At 35.4% G+C, this 11544-nt stretch overlaps 1 protein-coding gene across 1 annotated transcript; it reads left to right on the forward strand.

Annotated features, from left to right (window-relative positions):
* Window positions 1-496: 496 nt before the first annotated feature.
* On the forward strand, window positions 497-10934 carry LOC129277853 (hepatocyte nuclear factor 4-gamma-like). Its single transcript, XM_064095686.1, has 8 exons — window positions 497-503; window positions 1478-1714; window positions 2243-2379; window positions 3008-3163; window positions 3902-4145; window positions 4689-4925; window positions 6010-6185; window positions 7394-10934. The coding sequence occupies exons 1-8, from the start codon at window positions 497-499 to the stop codon at window positions 7583-7585; spliced, it is 1386 nt and encodes a 461-aa protein (XP_063951756.1). The 3' UTR covers window positions 7586-10934.
* Window positions 10935-11544: the final 610 nt, after the last annotated feature.

Here is an 11544-nt window from a genome sequence, read left to right on the forward strand (position 1 = left end):
AATGAATATGATACCCAACACTTCTTTAGATTTATAAGCTGTGTACCCTTTCACTCACTCATTTATTGATTTGCCATTCAGCTTTGTCAAAAGCAGAGGAGCTCCATCGTTGAAGTTTGATCCGTTTTATGCATTATAAAACATGTTTTTATTTGATGATGTAAATATGATATATCTTTTGATAATAACAGTTTACCATTTGATTGTCAGTTGTAGTTTTGTTACTAGTATGCCTGCATGCACGGCTACTGCCATATAGAATCACAGTTCCCTTAATACAGGCCTTATCATTTTCATGTACGTACTATCCAGCAAAAACGGTCCTTGAAACTCTTCATATATTGGCGATGCAAAGTTGGCCCTATTTATTTTGGTAATTAATGCACAGTTTGCTATACGTGGGACTAGGTCATGTTTGTGACCTCACAAGCCATATGTATGTGCAGACCTTGGGAGTATTGTTGTGTATATAGGTAGACTATAGGCCTTAGCACCGATGTTTGGTTAGCAGCTCCTACTATAGATATATTTGTACTTGACTTGGCAGCTCATCGAAAATGAAATCAAGCATTCCTGGCTCTCGTTCTTGTGTAGAATGCTATGCTCGCAAATCAATTTATTCTGGAATGATATGTGATATATAGGCCAGATTGAGAGAGCTAGAATACGTATATAAGTTAGAGATAATGGGAATTAAATTGTAGTTGTGTTTTGAAGTGATGAGTACATCCTTATTGTGCTGTTTTTCCCCCTCTCTCTTTCTCTGTATCCGTCTATCTCTCTCCTTGTCTCTCTCTTTCTCTCTCCTGATATATTATCATATTTTCATTCATACTTATCCAACTTTTGTTACACTTGCAATACCCCCTCATATCAAGGAGATATCAGTGATATCTCCTTGCTCATATTCTACGCAGTATAATGCACCATCAAATAAAAATTGAAGCACAGCTTGAGTTCTTCATTTCTTCATTTAAGTTAAAAAGTTTATGAATATATTTGGTACTAAAGGACCAGATTTGAATGAATATCTTGTGTCTCCATCCCCTGTCTATTTCTTTTATATAACTTCACTTGAAGCAAAAACAAAATAATAAATGTTGTAGGTAAAATGAGATTTTAACAAACGGTGGCAGTGCAACTGCAAGGAATTCATTGCTACTGTTACTTCAGGAGATATACAATAATAGCTCACTACCCATTTCTTTTTCCTATATTTACTATTGCCTTGGAATGCACTGCAGAGCAGTTAGCTGAAATTGATCCTTGATCAATTTGAAGTATATCCACAATACAGGGATGTCATGTTTCAGAAATTCAGACTTTATCAATGTATTTTTACATGTAGAAAGCACCTGTTTTCATCCAGAAAAGGGGTAATTCTTGATGATTTCAGGCTTTTTTAAATAAATTCTAAATGACATCCCTAAAAATGAAAAAAAAATGTAGCTACTACAATTCTTGTTTCCTTTCACAGAGAATGATCTAAATGGACAACCATCTCAGTGCTCCATTTGTGGCGACAGAGCGACCGGGAAGCACTATGGAGCAGCGTCCTGCGATGGATGCAAGGGATTCTTCAGGAGGAGCGTGCGCAAGAACCACCAGTACACCTGTCGCTTCGCCAGGAACTGCGTGGTGGACAAGGACAAGAGGAATCAATGTAGATACTGTAGATTAAAGAAGTGCTTCAGAGCCGGCATGAAGAAAGAAGGTACTGAGAAATCATTGTTAAACAGTCTTCCTTTTTCATTTGACTTATTCTTGGATTATATCCAAGATGAATCTGATTTTAGAGCAATTTTGATACATGATATTACCAGTATGTAGGAGCTTTGGAATGCAGATATTGAGAGAAGTCTATATATAGTTCACTACCAATAAAAATGGAACTGATCTGAACAAAATGATTGTATTTGATTGTGTTTGTCCATTAACTTACTGGTATATGATTTTTAAGTTTAGAGTATAATATTAACATCTCATTTCTGACTGAACATTATTTTATACTTTTGTAAATAATGAAAATTACTGTTTTATAGAAAACATGAAGAAAACACATTTATTCCAAATCTATATTGAAAATTATCACTCCTACAAAGTTACCATGAATGTTTACTGCAAAGTGGAAGTATCAAATGCTCAATGATATTCCAAATGATTTCATGGGTCCTTTCAAAAGAATGGTTTGAGGATAGACATTAGTCAAGTTGATACATTATAATTTGACTGATATGAGTAGCTTGTTCTTCCCTTCCAGCTGTTCAGAATGAGAGAGATCGCATCAGTACTAGGAGACCAAGCTATGAGGATGGTCTACAGAATGGAGGTGTCTCTATCCCACAGCTTGTCAATGCAGAACACATGTCAAGACAAGTCGTAAGTTCCTTCTATTGTATTTTGCCCATGCTATTGATAAAAGTGTAAACACTCCTTTGTTTGTTTGATAGGCCTTTGTTATACAGGGTCTACCTTTCATTCTGCACATTGAAATGACTTCCAGTTTAATGTCGTTTCTGTCTTCTTGTTGTTGAGTCATTATTTTGAAGACCATCTCGTTTTAAAATTCTTAATATTTCTGAGATATTTTGCGAAAACTACACCATAAATATTTCCAAAGTTATGAAATATATCAGGAACATTGGGAAGTTAGATCCAGAAGAGATACCCAGGTCTTGGCTTGAAAAATTAGGCACGTCTCTTCATATTCAAATAAAAATCAAATCCTTTTTTCTTCATCCTGATACTTTCAAAATCTCCAACCGTATCATTGAACACATTTGGTAACCTTAAGGCAATGTAAGAGATCTAAATTCATGCTTATTGAATCCCAACTTCAAACATGATTGTGATCTCCATTTTGTAATATTCATAACTTATTGATTCCATAAATAACAAAAATCTCTGCAATATGATTTGATCACTTGGAATGGGACTGACTATATGTATTGTGACTATTAATTCCCTTCAAATTCATATGTGATATATTTCCTCCCAATTTTTGTAGATTCCAAATCCTGTAAACCTCCCTGATGGTACCATCGCAGGGAAGAAGATAGCTACAATGAATGATGTGTGTGAGAGTATGAAACAACATCTATTGGTTCTTGTAGAATGGGCAAAGTATATCCCCAGCTTCTGTGATCTGCCTCTTGATGATCAGGTTTGTTACAAGACATTTTTATCAAATCATTCCGGTATATTACCTTTAGAAGAGACCAAACATGAAACCCCATTTCAGTTTTCAATATTTGAAAACCTAATCATTTTCCTGTTATTTTTCACCCTTTCACAACCCTTACACTTAGGTTTGACAGAATCAAAGTCAGGAGCAAATGCTTGAGCATTAACATTTTGGATAACTTCCAAAAATACTACAATATAAAAGGGATACTTTTACTAATAGATTGTAAATATGTTTAAGGATAATGTTGATGAATGATCTGGTATTTTCAGAGAGAAAGATATATATTTTAGGGTAATGTTTATGAAGTGTACAAGAGGAAATTGGTTAATTGCTGAACAATTGATTAAACTTTTAAAAAGTATTTAGCATTACCTTAGTTTATTCATGGAATTCCGGTACCCACCATAAAAAATGTTCTCTCAAAATCTTCCAGGTCGTTGTCTTTAGATTTGATCATAAAGCTCAGGCTTATATTTTCTCCAGCATGAATGATCTTGAGCTCTATTATCTAAAATGGTGGCAGCAGTGGGATAAATTGGTCAGTCATGTGTGTAGTGTAAATTAGACTAGTAAACCTTTGTTATAAGTTCAAATCAATTCAACTTATGATAGACTGATTACATATAATCATAGTTTCATAACGATTCTTACTGTATCTTAAATCCACTCAGACCATATTCAGATCAGGTTTCCTCATTCCTCATGTTTTATTAGGTTGCCCTTTTAAGAGCTCATGCTGGGGAGCACCTGGTCTTGGGTGCAGCAAGACGGTCTCTGCCCTACAAAGACATCCTGGTGCTAGGACCTGATGTGATCCTTCCAAGGCATTCCCAGGATCAGATGGATATTCACAGAGTGGCAAGTCGTGTCCTTGATGAACTCATCACCCCCATGAGGGATGTGGGTCTTGATGACCATGAGTTTGCTTGCCTCAAAGCAATTGTCTTCTTTGACCCAGGTAAGCTCTCTGAGGGTGATGTTCCCTTTATAACGCCTTCATTTGCTTTCCCTTGGTCTTTACTCTGTCTTTACATTTCTTTACATGGACTAAACTAACAGTGTGTTACTTTCAATAGGTGTGGCCATGACCAGATATGTACTTCATGACGCAAAAAACTCTTGAGCAGATGGATAAATCAGGTTGTCACAAAAAAATGTTCACCTCTTCATCTTTTGACTGTATACTGCTTGTAGACAGCTTTCACGTGCCTTGTGATACATGTTGTTAGGAGATTATTGGGGGGGGGGGTCTAGATAGCTATCATTGGGCAGCTAAGTGGGGAACTCTTTTCTTTCTCAATTTACATCGATTGTAAAAGTTAAAATACTATGTACTGCATTTTGCCTTTAGAATACGATTATTTAAACACCAAACTTAAGTTTGCATTTGTACTTACTATCAGGTTGTCCATGTCAGGTGACATTGATTTCATTCAAGAGAAATATTTTCAATGCACATGATTGGTACAGGGCTAATGATTGTGATATCCTTCCTTTCCAGATGCAAAGGGACTGAGTGAGCCAGGCCGTATCAAGATGCTTCGCTACCAGGTCCAGATACATCTGGAAGACTACATCAATGACAGGCAGTATGACAGTAGAGGGCGCTTTGGTGAAATCCTTCTCATGCTTCCCCCGCTTCAAAGCATCACATGGCAGATGATTGAACAGATCCAGTTTGCTCGCCTCATGGGAGTCGCCAAAGTGGACAATCTCCTTCAGGAGATGTTGCTTGGAGGTAAGTTGAAATACTTAAGAGTTTCCTAGGTCTCCCAAATGACAGTCTTATGTAAATGACAATTCTATGAAATAATCATTTTGTATGTCAGACTCAGACCATTTTTCTCTACACTCACTTCACTTCACACCATGCTCAAGCCTTGATAATTTGAGATCATTACAACTTTTCATATGAACAACAAAAAATAATAACTTTAGGAAGGTACCACATAAAGGGAATGGGTTGTACATAACTCTATGGAATTGCCCTAAAGTCATTAGCAATTACACAATGTCTTTAATCCAATTTAATAATATATTTCCATTAAGAGCTCCATTTGCTTTATAAGCCAGTTCGTAGTTCCTTTCTGCGCATGGTCAAAAGATTCTACGCATGATCAGAGGAAGGTCATTTGTACTAACGTGACATGGTGGTTTAAAATTTAATGAGATAGGCACCAACTTTGATGTCTTGATTATTCATATACTCTTTTGAATGGTGGTTTTCATTTACATCCACAAAAAACAACAATGCGTCCACGAACGACTGTTATTTTACAGTTTGCCAAGTACATTGTGCAACATGCTTTGATATGCATTCAAAGTAGGAATGCAACAAATACCTTCATAAAGTGTTCATTGGTGTGCTATTCTAGTCACCTGGTCTATTCAATTTCTTCATCCTGCTATGTAAGGCAAGCTTACGTAATATCTTGCTTTGAAATCTGCCTATCATAATGAAAGAAATGAAAGGTCATTTGACTAAAATTGTCCATGAGTAACTACAAACTGGTCTATTGGAAACCTTCTCGAATACTATAGTGAAAGGTAATTACATGTACATTATAGGTTGATAGAAATTTATTACCCTATTGTAACTTTACCAATGAATTCTAGACATGTTAGGGCAGTGTGTATTATGCCAATCTTTTTAGCTTATTATCTTATTTGACAAGGTAACAGAAAAGAAATGCTTGGGAAATGAGGATGGTGCATTGTTTGTACATTATTATAGAAATGAAAACAGTGTTGCTCCTTTAAATAGAACCTAGAGCTATTAATTTGATTCTTGATCCACTTTTGAAATGACTTTTATCTTTCAGGTTCTGCCAACGACCCCTCCCAGCAACACGTGCCTGCCAGTATGCCCGGGATGACTGCGCACCCGCCTCCGACCCCGCCCGGCGACCAGCATACCATCGTCAATGGCCATCTCATGCATGCTGCTGCTGCACACGGTGGTGCTCCACATCTCACTCAGGCCTCTTCTACAGCTCAGGTATGCAGGAGGCGTGATGAGGATGGCGGTAAAGTGGTGATGGTTGTGAAAATGATGTTGGTAGTAATTGCAGTATTGATGTGGCGGTCTTAGTTGTGATGACGGTGGTGGTCATTGTGATGCTGATGGTGATATGTTGATTTAAAGGGGAATCCAGCCTGGGTAATAAAATGTGTTGGAAAGGAGAAAACGAAGAAAACACAATGGGGAAAGTTTGAAAGAAATTGGACAAGCATTAAGAAAAGTTATGACTGCATGCTTTAACATTGAGATCCATAAGACTATGTAGATTTCAAATTGGCCTGGGTTAATAAATTATGACAAGGGGCAAGAACAACTTTCCCATAGGCCATGTACTTTATTATCAGGGATTTTTGGTTTTCTCCTAAGTACCCATTTCCCTGGGGCAGTAATCTAAATATAATCCAGGTATTATATTGTTTTATGTCCTCATGGAAGAAAAATATAATCGAAGTAAAACTTTTGGAAAAATTACATTTTAGCCACTTTATGTTTTGGAGTACATGGAAGAGTCATTCTTGCCTTACATCACTATGACAACACATATGCAACCAATTTGAAGCCTCCATGGGTATAGTGATTACCAACTTTTAAAACTTCATAACTTTTTTATTGTTTGTCTGTTATTGTTCAAACTTTCACCTATCAACTTGTCTGATTTTTCCTCTAAAACAAAGTTTTATTGTAGTTGCATTCCCCTTTAATTTGATGATGATGGTTATGAGCATGGCGATAAAATTATCTATGGTAATGGTGATAGTGATGACAATGGTAATAAAGAAAGGTTGTGATTGTGGTTGGTGGTGTTGGCAGCGATGGAAATAATGTGAAAAGGATAATGTAATGGTAAATTCTCTGGTTGTGATGGTATCACCAGTCAAGGATTGCATTGCAATTGTGACAATAATGTTTTAAAAATTGTATTAAAGAAAATAATTTGATACTACAAATATAATTATTCATTAATTCAGATATCAACTGTACAGAATATAATTTCCATGTAAAGTAAGATAATAAAAATATGGATGGGAGTGTGAGAGAGTATAATGGCAATTGAACGAATGCTTCCTGGAACTTGGCAATCATGATGAACATGATGATTTGTTTATTTTTTCATTGAATCTCACTGGATTAATTTTCTCAATAGTAAATTTAGTGGAACACATTGTTTGCTTCTCACAATACAGGTGATAGCAGATTTCAAACTGCAGCAAGCCAGCCAGCCATCAGTCACTGTCACCCAGACCCACATAGGAGCCCCTCCTCCACCCCCAGCCACTGCCGGACCTCCAGCCCCAGCTGCTGTAGCTGTGACGGTGCCCATCCCAAAGCAAGAGAGGACACAGATCAACACCATGCTCAAGGAAGAGGTGGTATAATGCCAAGATGAAGCGGACATCATCCACCTATCCTTCTCTATTTCATCATGCTTCTTGTCTCCGTCTGCATTCAAAGTACTACCGGTGAATAGCTCTATCTCAAAGAGCCATTTGCTCTTGAAATACTTTTCGTGGTCCATTCCATTTTATGCCGGAAGTTGCTTCCAAGATAGGAATGCATCAATTATCATCTTTTCCAGTTGGGTATCTTTTTCTTTCTCTCTTCATCATAAGTACTCCTGGTAGATAGTTGGTGTAAAGTCACTGTTCCAATGGTACATTGTTATAAACATTCCACTTGCAAGATGGTGTGACCAATTGATGAGAACTTCCACCCATCTTGGCCTGCGTTTTAATCTTCATCCAAAGATCTAATGGTAGACAAATGGAGGCATCATCCTTATTGGTGCTCTTTTACCCTGATTTGTATCCAAATGTCTACTAGTAAGCAATTGGTGTAAACGCATGTGTCTTAAAAACCACTATACGTCACATTCCACAAAATGGGGGTAAGATTGGGAGGCATCATCCACTCTGGTGATCCTCATCTGCATCTGCATCCAAAGAGCTACCTGTTGACAGTTGGTATTGATATACTAGTCTTAGAAACCACTGTGTTTCATGTTCCACTTCAAAAAGATAGAGTAAAAGTGGTCTTTTACCCTTGTATGGGTTTGAAGATCTACTGCTAGACCGTATTTGTTGATCCTGCTGTAGGTGAAATGATAATCAACACTTTGATTGTGGGCATCGACGGAAAGACAAGACAGGTGTAGAAGAATGGCACTTCTGTCTCTGATGTCCTGTGTGCCTGGTATCTTGTGTGTGTAAAGATCATTAGCAGGGGATCGTAAATCTTATATACCAATATACATCACATTCCATTTACAAGAGGAGACGGCAAGATACTCTTAGTCTGTACAAGTCATTACCCATCCTGGCGGATTTTCAGCCTTATCTGGATCCAAAAGGTTTGTATAATATCATCCTAAGATCTACCATTATACGATTGGTATGATGCCATTGATCTTATAAGTGAGTTCCATTTTGTCTCATTTCACTCGCAAGAGCAAGCACATATGTTGAAAAGATGGAGAGCATGCAAGAGACATCAGCCATCGTGATGTTCTTTCAGCCCCATCTGCATCCAAAGACGTACCAATAAGAGATTGGTATAATTACATTAATGCTCTAAACACCTGTACATATTGCTTAACAAAGCATGTTTTACAAGGACCAGTATTTTTCATCTTTTTTCATCCATAGCAGTACCTGAACAAAGATACTACAATACTATCTTAATAGGGCTGCAACCTAGTGTACAAACCATTCTGCTTCGAAATAAGGGTCCCTTGGTTTCGAAAATTAAAAATACATTTCATTTTTAGCCACTTATCTTCTGTGAAGATGCAAACATACTTTCAATTTTGTTTATTAATTCATTTACATATATTTTTTTTAGGAGGGGGTTCGTTTCTGACTTTTTTTCATACATATGCATTCATCATTGTAATTGACCAGTGAGATCAATGCCACAGTGATGTGTAGTTGAGTTTATCACTATCTGTAAACATGGTCCAGTAAAGAATATATACCCTACATAAACAATTGTTCATGGAAATGGTCCAATTAAATTCCCCCCCCCCCTTTCAGGAGCTACTGTTGAATGGACACAAGACAAAATACACACTGTCATTTAACTTCATGGGATGTATTTTCTCCTGTTTCTTTTCTTTACTTACAATGCATTCCACACTGCCAAATGCCTGTATAGGGTTGTTCCAGAATTCTTCTGGAATACATTTTTTAATGAAAAATATTTCAGCAAAAATGACAGGGACCATCCATCACTTGGAGAGAAAATTCACTTCTTGAGACGTAAACAAGTGTTCAACATTCCTGTGAGTTTGGGAGTTTTAGATATTCTTCAAAATTACCTAGAGACATGGTAGTAAAACGATTAAAATTCAAATGTGATCATGTTTGGCTGGAAGATACTGGAACAAGCTCTTGGGAAGGAGAAAAGATGATAAGACTTGTTTCCTGGTGCTTGATGTGGCTTTATTTCTTTTGTATGTATGAGCTTGAGATTACGAATATCATATTTCTTAGTATATACTGTATATATGTTCATCTAAAAGTTTGGTAGAATATACCTGACACATTCTACGACATGATCAACTCCATTGTGGCACAACAACTTTCACATAGGATATAATCAAAATATTTGTTCTTAGCATTGGTTACTTTAGATTTTTTTTTAAAATATATATACATATCTTGCTCTTTACCTGTGTTATACCGTTTCAATTCGAGTATCCTCCTCTTTCTCTCCCTCTTTTATATTTATAGTACCCTTTGTCTTGTTTCTTTTCAGCGCTTAAGTCTCCTGTTTTGTTTTTTTGATCGATGTGTGAAAAAAGCAGCAAACAATTTTGCAGTGTCATTTCAAAATGAATTCTTGATTCTTGATCAACACTTTTTACAAGTATAATTAAAAAATGACACATTTCAAAGTTTATACTCTCTGTATTTCATTTAATGGGGGGACTTATAAATGCATATTTCACACATGTGTGGATAAATTCCCTTTGAAGAGAGGTTACCAAAAAATTTATTTTTTATGGGTGGTATCTAAATTTCAAAGAGAAAATGATATTTCCAGAAATCTCCGTTCAATTCCTTTGATATGGCTCTCAAAATAAAGAAAATGATATAGGAATGATAACACATTGTTTTACAAAGTAATGCTTGCATTTCTCTAATTTTACAAAATAAAGTCAAAATCTAATTCCATTCTTAGACTGCAAACCTAGACTAAACCATAACAGTTAAGATTTTCATCACATTGCTTTATCAAAAATCACTGATTCATTCAGTATATTGTCAGGTATTTTAGCAGCTATGGCAGGCAACCAGTGAAAACAAATATATCCTATTAAACAGTAGATATAAGCATTACAATCCTAATTTTGTATTCTTTGCTCCTTTTCTTGATTAAGTTATCATTATAAAGGGCAAAATAAACTTTCTAGAAACCTTTCTCTTTCAAATTCAGAAGTCGCCCACCAAATGACTTTCTCTTTAAAATCATTTTTAGCGAAGCATCAAATGAAGGAGAGATATCGAAGCTTACAAAAAAAGGTTTCATGAAATAATTTGTGATTAAGTTGTCATAAAACCTTTAAAAAAATATTGGTTCCACTATTTTATACACTTTAAGATAGGAGAAGATTCACAGGTTTGTTTCACAAACAAATCGACCAATTAAATTACAGAATTCATGAGAAAATTGGTCCACTAAGAGATAAAAAAAGATAATATTCAAAAATAATATTACAGACATATTTCCTAAAAAAAAACTTTATTCTACATCTTCACATTTTACACTACATCTTTCTACATATTTCCACTTGTTCACAACTGTCATTAGTATTGTATCATAATTGTATTCAGTATTTGAATTTTAAAAAAAATTATATTTGATGGTGTTGATGAAACCATAATACTGTCTATATGCATCTGTACTTAATTGATTACAATTATTGGTCACATGACCAAGTAATAATCAACAAATGTTCTGATTGTTGTGTCAATTGATATGACAAATATTTGAAATGTAACAATACTTTAGCATTAACCAAATGTGCTTTTTTTAAGCCTTAATAAGAAATTCTATGATATTACAAAAGTGCCTGATTTTGGGGAAAGAAATTTTAAAATATGAAAGTTTTTACAATTTTCCACAATGCAAAATCCAAAAATATATATCAAAATATGATTGATATAGAGTGCTTTCATTTTCAAATCATTGTTTTAAAAGTATATAAGAATATATTGTATTAATATATTAACAAATTTCTGAAATCTGAAATTTATTTTATTCTATCCTTAGTATGTGTTCTTTTGCTGTTTAGATTTAACACATAAAAATAGACATTGGCCTATATTATAAAAAC

Source organism: Lytechinus pictus, chromosome 2 (genome assembly GCF_037042905.1).
Source record: "Lytechinus pictus isolate F3 Inbred chromosome 2, Lp3.0, whole genome shotgun sequence".
NCBI lineage: Eukaryota > Metazoa > Echinodermata > Echinoidea > Temnopleuroida > Toxopneustidae > Lytechinus > Lytechinus pictus.